At 40.9% G+C, this 15,765-nt stretch overlaps 1 protein-coding gene across 3 annotated transcripts in view; it reads right to left on the bottom strand.

Moving 5' to 3' along the window:
• Nucleotides 1-1,584: 1,584 nt before the first annotated feature.
• Nucleotides 1,585-15,765, bottom strand: part of abl1 (c-abl oncogene 1, non-receptor tyrosine kinase) — a 157,212-nt gene continuing 143,031 nt past the window's right edge. For all 3 annotated transcript variants that reach the window (XM_072240330.1, XM_072240331.1, XM_072240332.1), the window contains 3 exons: nucleotides 13,238-13,327; nucleotides 11,891-12,061; nucleotides 1,585-11,044 (listed from right to left, as the gene is read on the bottom strand). In XM_072240330.1, coding sequence (XP_072096431.1) covers nucleotides 9,294-11,044; nucleotides 11,891-12,061; nucleotides 13,238-13,327 — 2,012 coding nt within the window. In that variant the 3' untranslated portion in view covers nucleotides 1,585-9,293. The remainder of the gene's footprint in view (nucleotides 11,045-11,890; nucleotides 12,062-13,237; nucleotides 13,328-15,765) is intronic.

Raw genomic sequence — 15,765 nt, 5'->3', positions numbered from 1 at the left:
TCTCATGGTTCTTCAAGGTACTTCCTGCACAGTGAACTACTGCAAGATTTGGTGAATATGGAAATACTCTTTCGACCCATTGAGTCCCTGCCAGCTTCCATCAGAGAAACCTCAATCCCTTTCCCCTTATTTGCTAGTCCAATTTATTTTCACTCACACGGCCATCAAAGATCGATTCTTTTGCCGACACTATGGGGCAATTTACGGTAATAAACCTACCTTTACACATTGGAAATCAAGAGCACCCTGGAGAAACCCATGTAGACATGGCAGAATGCCCAAACTCCACAGAGATAATCTGGGGTCAAGATCTAACCTTAAGATGTATGGCAGTAGCACTAACTGCTACATTACTGTGTCACACTTTTGGATGAATGGGTAGTAATTTTTAAATGAACACCAAAACAATGACTCTTGAAATCCCTGTTTTAATTGTGACATAGGATCTTGGAAGATACTGGACCAGACAGCTGTTCCATATTATATAGCATTGCACTCATGCAATCTTGGGAGAGGATCAACATAGATGAAAACTATGTAAACAGGAGAGCATACATCCCTCATGTCAGGTCTCCCTTTTAGTCAGAGGTGGGCCAATCCAAATTTCCATTCATGTACTTTCTCCCCTATATTCCTTGTTCAACAAAACTCTGGCAAATTTCAAACTTTGAAACTTCAATTAATCTCAAGCACCTCTTTTGTGGAAAGTAATTCATTTTTGTCACAACACAACGTAAAATGAACTTCACAATGGGTGACCCAACATTAATGTCCCTTCATTCCCGATTCCCTCCTCATTGGAATTCTATTCTTCCTGTCAAATAATTCTAACAGTAAACCTTCCAAACTCCAGTTAATGCAGTGTGCATTTATCCTCTATCGTCATATCCCCCCCCCCCCCGAGTTCCTGCCATCTAGCCCCATAAAAACTGGGCCATGCCTCTATTTTATTAGACAGCAACTCAAACCTAAACATGCTTTAATTGCTTCGACTGATTTACTGATTGCAGCAGAGATCCAGAATTAGCTGCTCTTTCTGCTATTACAGTAATGGTCAATAAGCTTCAACACAAAACATCATTTTAGTTCGACTCAATAATTGTAGGGGAATTGAGAGGATGATTTCGATTTCTATGGGATCCTCTCAGGACATCTAAAAGTGCATTCCAGTCAATAAAAACATAGGAAACTTGCACTCAGCAAGAGTTTACAAAGCAATTAATGCTCAGTTTATCTAATGGTTGAAATTATATTGGGCAATATATAAGGAAGAAGCCCGTTGGCACCTCTTCAAAATAGTTAATGCAACTGTTAGTTACATTCACACGAGACGGGACCTTGGTTTTACATCTCATCAGAAAGGATGCATAGTAATCCCCTCAGAACCAAACCTGATCAGATCTTGCATTATCTGCTCTGTGAAGTGACACTAGAACAATCGGCTTTTGGGCTCTAAGGCGAGCCACTCATTGAGTTCTGGCTGATCTCTCTTATTTAACGGAAGAACCGGACGGTCATTGTGCAATGGCATAGCTGGAGTGATGGAACACTTGAGTGCTTAAGAAAAAGGCATCAATCATCACGTACATAAACACAAACTGTATTTGACCAGAAAAAAATTAAAATTGCACCATAGATGTTACAGATACAAAAAGACACACGTAAAAGGAATACATTAATCACCCTACACATTGCTGGTAATATCAAGAAATATCAAAGGTAATAGTGGCACAATATGTTGTCCAAATAAAATAAAACAGTACCTTGGCAAAAAGAATAGATCTGTTCTTAACAAAAGGCAACTTGCGTGCTATTTTTCATTTCCAACTCACAGCAGTCAGTAATGCCGAGGGTGATACGAGGTCAGAACATGATACTAATACTAAAAATGATTAAAACTAACATTGATCCAATGAAATTAACAATGATACCATACACACAGATTGCAGAAAGGTTTTATTTTGTGGGGTTTATTTGCCAAGAGTGTTCTAAGCAGGCTTCGGAGGAAATATCTGTCCCACAATATTGTCGAGTGTCTGCTGGCCCAGGAGCTTGGTGATAAGCAATACAAGCTCAAGATCGAGTCAATGCTACCTTTCTTTGCTTTAAAAAGGCCCTAGAGGTGTGCAGGATAGTCAAACAGTAAAAACTCCACATTCTACTTCATGTCAAGGAACAGTTTGAGAATTGACAGAACTTTGATCATGCTGAGCACAGGCAGAATCAAGTTTGTTGAACTTGATATTGGACATGTTTGTTTCTAGAAATGGATCAATAACTTCCAAGCTTGAAGTGTGAAGGGTAGCAGAAGCACTTTACAGAGCAAAAACATGCCAATGGGTCAGGAAGGGTGAGTAACTTAGGACTAACCTTTTGAAGAGGTAGTGTAGCCACAACGCAGCACCCTGTTGTGAGAGTGATACAGCCAAGCACCACCTCTTCACTGAGGTTAAAGCCCGCACCCATCAGATGTTCTGCAGTACTCATAAAAAACATCACATTGTAATCATTTCAAAACTACTCAGCAAGTTCTTTCTGGATTGAGGAATCCCAGATTGAGGAGGTTCAAACACTTTGATGTGCCTACGTTGGTCAAAGGATACCAATTCTCAAAATATTTGTAAATAAGGCATGGTATTCTTGGGGGATACTTGCATCTAAAACATCAGTCACCAGGTACATCGCATTTATAGTCTGAGAGAGCCTACAGCTCGTTAGACCAAAATGTGCAAGTGAGCAATAATGGGAAGGAGAGGAAAGGGGAAAATAAAAACTGAATGTAAAACCTGAGACAAATAAATAAATAAATAAAGGGCCACCCTAACGTGCTCAATGTACACACCCAATATACATTGGTCGGAGCACACAAATTGGGTGCAAAGGGTAATTCACGGCCATGACCTCAAAAGCTAAAACTGCTGGAAGAACTCAGTAGCTGTGCTGGATTAATCATTAAAAGTCAATATGCTTTATTTTTTAAAAGCCGATTTTGACTAAAGGATATTGATCTCTTCCACATTTTCAGGCTAGAAATAAGTTCCAACCTCATTCAACAGCTCCCAGTAAAACTAATCTTGCTCTAACCTGCAGTATTCTCCAGGCTGTGAAGCCAGAAATTGTTCCAAATCACAGCCCCAACTCCCTAACCAAAGAAAAAGAACATCTTAATTTCACTTCAAGTGCTTTAATTTAAAAAAAATATCGTGCAGTATTTTGCAATAATGCTAGCCACCTTTTTTTCACAATGCTATTACAGTAAATTCTACACAGTTAAATCGCTGGGGCAGAAAACTGTGGAATTAGTTTTCAGAGTTTTTCTTTAACGTGGGATAACTTTGAACACAATGAGAAATTAATAAAATTATATGGATGGTTTCCTGAAAGCAGAGATGACCTGTTTAATGTACAACAGCCAAAAGTGGGATGGAGGTATGTGTTAAATATATGTCAACCAGCGAATGGAATAAATTTCTTTCACTGCCTTTTCTAGACCAACAATTTGATATCACTCAAAGTAAACTGCAATTGAGTCAACTGATTTAATAAAGTACAAAGAGAGTAATTCCTAAGATCCTTAGACACTGCTGTGGCACAATGTATGTCAGCCTGTCAAGTACTTTTACATTCACATCCAATGATTTAAGTGGTAGTTCTTAAGCCAGTCTCCATTAATTAACCACATTGTGCTTGGCTCACTCACTACTTCAGTTTTCAGTCTGTCTATCCCAGCATGTGACGACAGACTCTGGCGGATTGAGTGGACGAGACCAATGGAAGGTCCAACGGTCAAGAAGGCAGTCTCTGCAAGTGTCGTGGAACTTGTAGAGCAGGACAAGACACAGAAGACATCTTGGCCATCCACTGCGCCTAGTCCCATCTCCAGCCGTCTCAACTCTGTCTTGCCACTGGATCCAGATGGGAATTGGGAAGAGTGAGGCTGATGCTGCCCAACTCTCCCTCACTTAAATCCAAATCACACGCTTGTCTCAACACCATCATAATGGTGACGAGGTCCTCATCGACACTGACGATGGACGAACATAACTTCAGTTTTAAATCTGGATTTTGATCACCTGCAGACGATTGGAACTCATCAGGACCTAGTGTAGACAAGTCCTGCTCTAGTAACTGAGAGCAGGCTCAGAGGAGCTCTCTTCAGTTACTGAAATGTCGCAAACCGACCGACATTTTATAACCAGAATACAGGGAGGACACAATAAAAAGTGGTTGAGTTCTTAGTCTGTTCCTTTGATTCTTTCTGAAAGTGGAGGGGCTAATTAACCTCATTATCAGCCTCGCAGCCAAGCTCTTAATGAAAGAACCAAATTTGTCCCATTTTTCTGTCATACTGTGATTTTGGTAAAAGTTCCTAAGTGCAATTGGCTTGTCTCATCTGATTGCACTGGCTGAATCTAGTGTTTACTACAGATAAATTGTACATGATGTCACATAAATCTCTGCTCAGAATCAACAGTGCAACTTCACTAACCTCCAGTGAAGCAACAAGCAACCTGCCAATTAAAGACTTTTCAGATAGGAATCTTAATTTTCTACCTCAGCATACTGAAAGAAAAATATCCTTCTTTGGTTAACACTCAATAGGCAATTGATTGTTCTGTATGTCATAAAGGTAATACTTAACATCTGGGAGAAATACTGGTATGAATCACACACTAGTCATATTGTTTTAAAACACCTATCTCACCACCACTGCACATAACAGGTCCAAAAACATTGTGAAGGGAAGATGTGTGAGTTTACACGTTTGGTCCCAAAACACTGGGAAACCCAGACTCCAGGGACAGTGGTCAGAACATGATGGTTTTCCTTGAGCATTTGACATGAGTTGATTGTGATGATACAGAAAGATGACAGGATTAAGAAAAACTAGATGAACAGGAGGAAATAAAGTTACGCAAATATGATGAAATGTACCAGTGTGGCTGGAAGTTATAAAACCAGTTCTGCAGAATAAAACGACTTGGGCCAGTTCTGTATGCAAATCAACTTCACTGTTTAGGAAACAAAGTACTTCCCTCTGGATCACCAAAATATTTAAGTTGAAGGCATATGCAGAAAAAACAATATATTCTACCCACTTGTTCAAATATCTTACTGGTGCTGATTGATTGGTAACAATTGATAAACTGTTTTAAAAACTAATACTCAGTCGTACAGCGCAGAGTTGTTAAAATCTGATGCGCACCAACAAGAACACAAAGGTTGCAGTTGGTCTGCTATTACTGTCTTGACACGAGATGATTTCAGACATCAAAGAAATGAGCACAAAACTTCGAGACAGACATAACATGTCTGACACTTTTCAACTAGCCTCATTCCTCAAGAATACTGTACAAAAACGTGCAGTTTTGGGCACCGTATCTCAGGGATTAGCCTTAGAAAAATTCTATTCACCCAAATTTCTCAGGTTTTGACAAATATATTATGTTTTATGAGATTAAATGTCAGGACAGGGTTCACAAAATTTATTCTCTCAAGTTCAAAAAGTGAAAGCTAAAAGGTGTTTAAAATGATAAGAGATTGATAAGAGCAACTGGTGCCGATCCAGAATATTAGATAGGCGAGCAATGAGTGAAACTGGAAGTATCTTCTCATGTAAAGGATAGAGGAAAATCATTGCCTCATCCTCACAAAAGGTTGCAGGTGCTAGGGGGAGAAAGGTAACTGCAACTTTCAAAACTCAGATCAATAGATTTTTGTTGTTTGAGAATATGAAGGAATATGGAACAAAGATGGTAAAAGATGTTGAAGTACAGATTAGCCAAATCCAAAATGAATGGACAAATGGGCTTGTCCCTTATAGTCCAAATCCAGGTAAGATCACAGGGACAATGTCAATGTGGACAGGTTGGCTCAAATAATCTGCTTCCACGTAATAACCCTTGTTTGCCAATTACAAACAAGCTGCATTCACAATGTCTTTTTGTAATCTGGCAAAAATTTACAAAAAGATTACTGGTTTTCATGCAAATCCATGCCCCAGAAGCTGTCAAAGATCTGGAGAGCCTTATATCAGTTTACAGGAATGTTTTATAAACAAATCTCCAATTCAGATGCCAGGGAGGGAGCTACCAACACAATAGTGAACAGCTTTACTGAAGGGCATTTATGGTACTGGTTGGGAAAATGAAGTAACAGACTCTAAACTTGCCAAGTTGTGCCTTCTTACCTGTTGCATCATATTTGGAAACTGAATTCTCTTTTTACAAAACAAATACTGCTATAACATACAGAATGAAAATAGTGCAGCTTTGGAAATCCAACCTTTCTCAGTGGAATCAGGAGATCCTGACATGTTATTTCAGAGACTATTATATCTTCAGTGATTATCACTGTGATGAGGGAATCACAAGAGAACAGTTCTGAACTGTTTTTACATGAGCTTTAGCAACGAAGCTAGACCTCAGCATAGAAAATATACAAGTATTCAATTTCTTTCAAGTCTTTTCAGATCAATAAGTAGAATTAAAATAAAGTAGCAACTTCTAAGATCCACATGCAGTCTGACTCTGATGACTTACATTTAGCCTTCCTTCTCCAGATTTCAAGGCAGTGCAGTTCTACAATTATAACACAAAAAAATCTCATTCTAATAACCAACAAAAAACACTTTGTAATTCAAGAGTTTGGTGGATGCTGAAGTCATTACACAACTGGTTAACAAACTCGGAAAGAACATGTTTGGCTGAATTAATCTTTGACTGCTGTGCGAAGGAAGTTAAGGCATTACTTAATAAAACTATAATGTAAAGATAAACTTCACATCTAGACCATCTTGATATTTCACATTGTGCTTCTACGAGTCTATTTTCCAAGCCCTTAATGATTCAGAGTGAGAAGTGTCACATATGCTAATGGTGTATTTAAGCCAGCTATCATAAGAAACCCGACTGCCCCAGAAGCAGTACATAGCATATGTTTACCAGCTTTATTACAGGCTGCTGTGTGATGCCATCAAAACAGTATTCTTTCCTTCTCCACTGGAACCACCCAGCCCACCCTCCCACCTCATCCCAACCCCAGAACAGACTCCTTAAATTGCTAGTTCACACTGTCACCTGGAAGGAGAATATCAATGGATGCCTCGATATAAGGTCTTGACTTAACCTGAAATACTTGCAAAATCTTCAGTTTTTGGAGCAAGTTCTGCAGTCTTTAGCAAGGTTCTGGCTGGTGGAATTCACAGGTTAAGTTGAAGTTTTCCATTTGTTTCAAATGACTTGGCTTTGCTTGCTTGAGTGAGTTTAGTGATTGGCAAATAACTTTTTCTTCTGGTAGCAATTTTAATTGCAGAGGAGAATACAAAAACTTTACCACTTATGAGAATTATTGCATTCAAGCCCCGTGATTAGATCTCAGTTTTGGCAGGACTGAGACAACATGTAAAATATTAAAACGATGGGTCATGTCCCCATATTTGCTTCAGTTACCAAAGTTAACATTATCTACAGTTCTCAGAACCAATTATTTTGACAGTGATTAAAATATTCATAAAGTCAACTCTCAAATTGCTGAATGTCAGTAATATTTACTTGGCTAGGAATATATAATCTTCAACTGAGATTAAGGCTTTATTTCCTTAGAACACATTTAAAATTAGTGTTAGGATCACACTCATCTTGCCACAAAATTGAGAGAAAAAGAAGAGGTGTTTTCATTGTAAAATAACATGCATTAATATAGTGCCTTTCAGATCCTCAAGAGATTCCTTTGCATCCTGGAGCCAAATGAGTACTTTTGCATTTCAGAGAATGTGGCCAATTCCCTCAGACAGCAATGGGATTGTAGCCAGATCACCAGTACAGCTGCATAAAGTGCTAACACTCTTCCAGACACAGATGATTGGATAATTCCCATTCAACAAACCCAATGGCCCGCATTACTATTAAGTGACAGTTTGATGTTATGCACATAATTTATATGCAATTATCCTTCACTCAGTTTTTTTGGATAAGGTAGCCTATTCTAATGAGAAAAGCAGCTATAGTTTGCCATAGGCTATTCCTTAAATAAAATATTTTCAGTGAAAATTTGTTTCTGCAAGTCCTGCCCTTTCTCCAACTCACTAACTTGCACAAAAGATTCAGTAATGCCACAGACCCTCAGAATCAATTTTCAATTAAATATTGTTAACATATCTGCGGGTTTAATTGCTTACACTTCAGTGTTCTGGTTTTAAAGACAGATGAAAAACTTACCAATAACATCCAATCAACAACTTCCAATTAATGGGATAAAATTAACAATAATACCTGGAGCACAATGGTTTACATGGACCTAAACTTTATAATGTCTGCTGCCCCTACCTTTCACTGTCCTCCACCCTCAAAGTCTTCAATCTAGATGGTGAGTCACTGTGACAAATTGTTGAGAAGTTTCTGGCTTAGCTTAATCTTATTCCTGATATTATTCTGTCTTACAACTAGCAGGATAGAAAAGCCAGATCTACAATATTCAGATAGAATGATTAAAGGAGATGTTTGATATAGACTAGGAAAAGAGGGGGTGGGGTGCAAAACAAGGATAAAAGACATATTCCACACAGGTGATGAATGGTGAAGGATATGAGATAACAGAAACTTGTTCAAGATTTCTAGTGACTAATTAGTTCATGGAATAAATTTTCCAAAAAACTTTCTCACTTTTCGGCAGTTTTCAAGGAGGTGGGAGCACATTCGAAGAGCAGCATTGACACTTCATCTTATCCATCAGAGCTACTTCCAAGTGGAACTGGTGTAACCATGTGAAATTAATGCAGTTCGTAAGTATGGAAGCTGTATTGTACCAACAAAGGTGAGAAGGTTAATTATTAGCTTCTAAGCCACAATGACAGGCAAGTGACCAGACTGCCTTCTCAGAATTTACACTAAGTATCAAGGATGCCCATTATCAAGGAACTATCAATTCCTACAGCCCAAAGTGACGTGAACAAACACGAGTGAGAAATTAACAGAGGAGTAAGCTAATGACTAAGATGCAGGAAGGTTGGAAGAGGCTTGTGTGAAGCATAAACACTGGCTCAGACCTGATGGGCTGCCTGTCCTTTTTCTGCGCTGGAGAATTTGATGTAATAACCGACTCCAAGGAGAGGAAACTGAAGCAGACATGGGGAACTAGAAGGCTACCGAGCAATGAAAGCCATGCTGCCACATACACCCCTGGTAATCAGCCAAACTCAAGTCTCCCCCCGATTCTATCACACTGTTTTGGAGTCAGGGAGCAGCATTTTGACCATATTTGTTTCCCTTGCACCCCCACCCCCTGAGCCTTTGCTACCTCTGGACGATGTCACTGATTTCTTTCACAGATGAGAGAAGTTTGGTAAAGTCCTGGCTGGCCGAGCAGATCTGTAACTGCCGTAAGTTGCTCTCCAGCTTGTTGATGGCCTCCCTAAAGGCAAACTTATTACGCATTTGCTGGATGGAGTCCACGTAGCTGACACAGAAGGTGATAAGGTTCTTGCCTGCCTCCAGCACCACACTGTGGCTAGCCATCTGCTCGGAGTTCTTCCCAATGGCCACACGTAATGCTTCTGTGCTCTCTAAAACGGTGTCCTTAGTGATGTTGGCACTGGTGATCTTCTCTGGCTGCTGTCGTGTCTTGCGTAAGGATACTCTGGTAGAGATGAGTGGGATGAAGGCTGTGGTCGCTGAGGGCTGCTGGTCACCACCAGCAGCTGATAAGGCAGACTGTGCAGAGGCAGAGGGTGCAGTTGAATTGGTGCTTGAGGCCTTGGTGGAGGACTGGGACTTCGTTGTTGAATGGAAAGAAGGCCTCTTCTCCCCCAGATGACCTGGCTTCAAGATCTCACTGTTCATAGTGTCTGGGACCTGAGTGGACTGCTTGGGCTTGATGCTCATGGCAGTCTCAGCCGCAGTCTCTTGGGTCGGGCTTCGAGGTGGTCGTACAGATTTCACGCCGGGAGGAGGAGGAGGGGCTGGTTTCGATTTTTGCATCTTGGCCCGGTCCTTTATGGAGGACGACCGATGCTGCTCAGGAGGCTGCCTGAACCTTCGTACCTTGGGGTCGTCGTTCAGCAGCTTTACCCCACCCAGGACCGAGGTGGAGCTCTGCTTTGATGTGCAAGCAGAGGCACTAGAGGAGTTATGGTCTTGTTGGGAAGCAGAACTTAAGGCACAAGTCTTCCCCCCCTCATCCTTGTCCTTGTCCCTGGAGACGAGATTGATTGATGTGATTACTGTCGGCTGCCTTCGAACAATCTTTGGAGTGGATGATGGTGGGCTTGAGCTTGGACTGGACTCCTGGTTGTTAAAAACATCATCATTTAACTCATCAGTCTTTTTTGGCAGCCGAGATGATGTGGTTAAGTTTCCACGAGGAACAGTGTCCACTTTAGTTTCATTTGTCCTCTTTCGAGGCAAGGCTGGCTTCTCATTCTTGTCACAACCCAAGATGCCGGCCGGATCAGATTGCTTCCCTGCAGACTGGAGGTCACGAGGAAGGGTCAGTGCTTTCCTGTCTTGGTCCTTGCTTCCAGGAGGCATTGTTGATGCAGAGCAAGATCTCAAGAATCGCTTTGAATTTGTGAGCAACTCTTCTTCATTCCCAACTGGCTTTCCCGCAGCTAATGTACTGGACTTCCTAGAATGCAGAAAGAACCCTGTTGTTCCCAAGAAGCTGCCATTGGCAACCCCTCCACCTCCATTGTTAGTACTTTGTGCCCCAGTGTTAGAAGAATGCTGAAATTTTGATGGGTCCATTGTGTCAAGAGGTGTTACATTATTCACACAAGATCCATTGTTAGCATCTTTCGTCACTGTGATGACATCTTCCACTGTTTCTTTCTTTTCCGCCTGCCCATCCATGTCACGGAAAGAACTGCTGCGCTTCGGTGGGGTGGGTGCCGTCTTTTTCTTTTTCTTGATGAACGAGCTGAAGATTGAACTGGATTTGCCTTTCTCTTTAGTAGAAGACTGTAAACGATCATCATCCAAGGCGCTGTCTGTGTCTTTGTCTTTCCGCGGCAGCATCGGAGAAATGGCCATTTCATGGTCCCCAGAATCTGTAGGTAGAAGCAAATGTAAGCACCTGTATGTCTTACACATTACAATTCCCTGAATCTCTGGGCAAGTGCTACTCCTACAGCCCAAACAAGTGATAACATGGATCAGAGTGCCTTCAGTGGTATGAAGATGGCCTTTCAGCTTGTTCATGGGCACGTGACTGGGGAAGCAGCCATGAGTAATGGAGGGTGGTCAAGCTGTTGGACATGCCTACAGGTTTGTTACAGTGTGACAGGTCTGTGCTGTTGATGGAAGAAATGCAGGCAATGAGAAGGATGTCAGTGGGGAGTGCAGAAAGTTGGTGGATCCAGCCTGTGTTTTGGACATGTTTGCACTGGGGGTGGTGGGGAAGAAATGCACATTTATGTTCAGGTTGATGTGCCACTGAACTGCGGAAGTGCAAGGCGAGTCTGATGAGAGTGTGTGAAAGGCTGAATACCAATCATTATTGAGATGCAGTGTCCTGTATGAAATGAGTTCAAATCCACTCAATTTAGCTAGAAATTCATGTTGGTGCACATTATATGATCAGCATAGATGACTCTGATGTTAATGGGGGTGACTGGTTGTATTCCTGGAAAATAATGTCATTATTTTCCATAACATGAACCTTGTTCACGCATCAAGACGTGACAGTTGAAGACAGAAGTTTGTATTTACTTTTCTCCAATGTAAATTTTTATATGAATGAGTTTATATTCCATATCTCAGATTTACAGTCACAACTTGTAAGGGTGAATTTCTCTCATCCAAACTGTTGTGATGTTGGGGCGGGGTTGTCTGTAAAGCACTAGCGATTACACTTTCAAACCTCCATGTCACCACCTGATCTAATGTGAACATACCAAGATCACTTGAGATTTTAAATATCGAATGAGGTGCCTCCTGTAGCTCATTTGGTTCTTTGTTCTCAGCGGTTCTGCGGAGGGTACGTGTTTTGGTTGGCAGTTCTGGTGCTTGTGGCTTACTTGTGCCACAACACTTCCCTCCTTTCTTTCCCAGTTCCTTTTCGACCTCTGCAAAGGATGACAAAGATCACCATGACTATTAGATGACACTGTTGCACTTCCCTTTCAAGCAAAGCAAGACTTCCAAATATGAATGGAGAAGAGGACAGAAGACAGTTTGGATACAAAATTAATGCTCAACTATAACCTGGGACGACCAGAGATGCTTCAACATGTCCTGTGCCCAAAAACCTGCAATTGTTGTATAACGTGACTAGCCTCTTGTAAAGGCTCCCATCCTGGCCCACTCGAAACAGCACTGAGGTACTCCAGCCCCATGTCAATGTGCCAATTTTTAAAAACTCAGTTTCATGCTGTTTCACATTCATTTATAAAGGAGTGGTGGCTGCAAGCCTGACTCAGTCGAACCCAAGCTTTGCAACCAACAATTATTCAGAAAAGTCTAACTGAAACCAACATGCGCATTTGTAGCTTGTCAGGTCAACGAGGCAGCAGGGTCCAGGAGGTGAGAAGATGATCACAAAATACTGGAGGAACTCAGCAGGCTAGGCAGCATCTACGAAAAGAGTATAGTTGATGTTCTGGGCTGATACCCTTCATCAGGAACTTGGTCTCTGTCCAAAACATGAACTCTTTTCCATGGATGCTACCTGGCCTGCTGAGTTCCTCCAGCATTTTGTGTGTGTTACTTGGATTTCCAGCATCTGCAGATTTTCTCGTTTGTGAGAAGATAATCAGCTCACCTCTATGACCAGACAATGTCTAGAAACATACAATGTAATTTAACAATGGAAGATACTTAATGCTTAATGACATAGATTTGACCTACATGCTAATGCCACATTTCACCCACAAAACTTAGACTACAATTGCATCTTATCCACAATACATTTAGTACAGAAGATACTTGCAACTGCTCAAGTACTCTATGTACTGGGCAGGGTCTCATCCGCTCCCTGCAAGTACTGGACTCACATTTGGAGGGTTCTCCAAAAAAAAAAAAAACAACAAAAAGAAAGAAAAGAAAGAAAGAAAGAAAGAAATCCTATAACCATGCCAACTAAAAGCACTAGCGGAGTTCCACAGGCATGAGACTACTACATGAAAATAAAGAACAAGTAATCTATAAATATGGAATTTGCCTTTGTTCAAGGCAATTTACAGCTTAAAGGGAATTACACCAAGTCACCCAAGAACCCCAATTTGTTCTACACCACGACTCACCTTCTGAAATACTTGATTCCTGAAACATGGTATCGAATGCTCGATGGACATCTGCAAATGATGGCCGATCCCCTGGGTTCCACTTCCAGCCTAGAGATACAAGCAGCACATTTTGAAGTTTGTAAAACAATGAACATTATTGCCATTCAATTGCTTGCCTGTGTATTTCTTAGCATTAATAAAAAATATTGGTTCTAGAAAGCTGAAGTAAAAATAGAAAATGCAGAACAGGCCAGGTAGCATCTCTGAAAAGAGAGTTAATGTTTTCAGTGGAAGATTCCTCTGGTTCTAGTAAAACGGTGCACCTATTTTGGGAAATCAAACCAGGGTAGCACTTGCACAGCAAGCAGAAGGGTCCCAGGGAGTGCTGTAGAACAGAGGGACCTAGAAGTACAAGTATGTAGTTCTCTGAAAGTAGTTTCATAGGTAGGGAAATGAGTTCAGGAAAGGAGTCTGGTAAGCTGGCCTTCCATCAGTCATGGTATTGAGTATAAAAGAGTTGGGATGTTATGTTGAGTTGTACAAGATGTTGATGGAGCTGCATATGGGGTATTGTGCATGACTTTGGTTACCTTGTTAATAGGAAAGATGTTATTAAGCTGGACAGAGTGCAAATTTCTGCAGATGTACCATGGAGAGCATTCTAACTGGCTGTATCACCATTTGGTATGGTGCGGGACTACTGCATAGGACTGAAAGAAGCAGGAAGTTATGAACTCAGTCACTCATGGGCACTAGCCTCTATAGCATCACGGACATCCTCAATGAGTGATGCCACAGAAAGGCAGCATCCATCATTAAGGACCCCCATCACCCAGGACATGCCCTCTTCTCATCGCTACCATCAGGAAGGTGGTACAGGAGACTGAAGGCACACACTCAATGATTCAGGAACAGCTTCTTCCCTTCTGCTATCAGATTTCTGAATGATCAGTGAACCCATGAATACGACCTCATTACTTTTTTTTGCAATACTTAACTATTTTTACATACACTTTACTATATTTATTACATAGGGATGTACTGCTTCTACAAAGACAACAAATTTCACGACATATGCCGGTGATATTAAACCTGATTCTGAAAGTGTTTCTAGACTTGAGGGGCCTGAGTTACAGGGAGTGGTTCAGCAGGCTAGAACCTTTTTCCTTGGAGTGTAGGAGCCCGAGGGACAACCTTAGAGAGGTGTACAAAATCATGAAGGGCTAAGATTGTGTGATTTCACCCTGCCTTTTTTCCCAGGGAAAAGGAATCAAAAACTAGAAGACATGGGTTTAAGGTGACGGGGGAAAGATTTAAAAGAAATTTAAGTGACAACTTCACACGGAGGGTGGTGCATATCAGGAACAAGTTGCCAGAGGGATGGTTGAGTAGGTAATACAAGAACATTTATAAGTTATTTGGCAAGAAATATTCAGAGGCTATGGGCTAAGTGCCTCCAAATAGAATGGCTTAGATCTTGGTTGGCATGGATGAGTTGATTCAAATGGCTTGCTTCCATGTTGTATTTCTCAATCTATGGCATTTCATTCAGTCTTAAGAACCGTTGATGGATATCAAACCTCCATTTCACATTTTGTTGTCCATTCCCATTCTCAAGTCAATGCATTATTGATTTAGTAAGTGACCACCTTTACCCATGATGCGATCAAACTTTTCTCATTTCAGGATTAGAACCAAGGGAATTTAGTTATCTGGAGAGACTGGAGAAGCTGAAATTGTTCTCATTCCAGAGATCTAAAATTAATACTCTAAACTAATGAGAAGGCTCAACCACTCCAGTAACATGTTAAATGAGGGGAAAGATCTACTCTGCTATTTGTATGAGTAAATAGAGGGAAAGTGAGAAATTTATTCACAGATAATGAATTGCAATAAAAGATGGTGATTTCTACAGCGACCGAAAAGTCCATAGGGTGTACCTGAAGAAGGCTAATTTGTAGAATTATGTGGAAAAAGATTTGAAGGGTAGGTTAGGAATGAAATTGTTCTGCTGGTTTGAAAAGGCAGCACAAAGGCAACAAGCAGCAATTTACATTTAAAATTCTGCAAGGCACAAGGAAGGATGAAATGTAGCAGGGAAAACAAACTGCCATGAGCCTGCTGAGCCAAATAGGGTGCAGGTTATTTGTGAACTTGTCCTTTTCAGCATGGCACACTTTCAATTATCTTCATATCATTAAAATTACTTACTAAGGGCCATGACTTGCAGACATGCTTTAAAATCAACCTTGCACATTGTCAATACATCCTGTTCAGTTTTACACCATCAGTTATGATGGAATTACAGACCATGAGCTTTAAATGGGAATAAAACACAATTCTGTATTTAACATGTTAGAAAATTAATCAGTCAAATAGTCTCTATGGCTTTTTTCAAAAGATCTGGTTAAACTACCTTAGGCACTCCAATTCCAACCCCCGTTTCTTTGAAGTAGAAGCAGAGACTGTTAAGGACATCCCTTAAAAGGTTAATACCAAATCCAAAAGGTGGTCAGTCCCACAGTGCGGAACTGCATCTCCAGCCT

The sequence above is a fragment of the Mobula birostris genome, chromosome 22, assembly GCF_030028105.1.
Source record: "Mobula birostris isolate sMobBir1 chromosome 22, sMobBir1.hap1, whole genome shotgun sequence".
Lineage (NCBI taxonomy): Eukaryota > Metazoa > Chordata > Chondrichthyes > Myliobatiformes > Myliobatidae > Mobula > Mobula birostris.
Note: the sequence above shows the minus strand (reverse complement) of the source record. Positions and strands in the feature narration are given on the sequence as shown.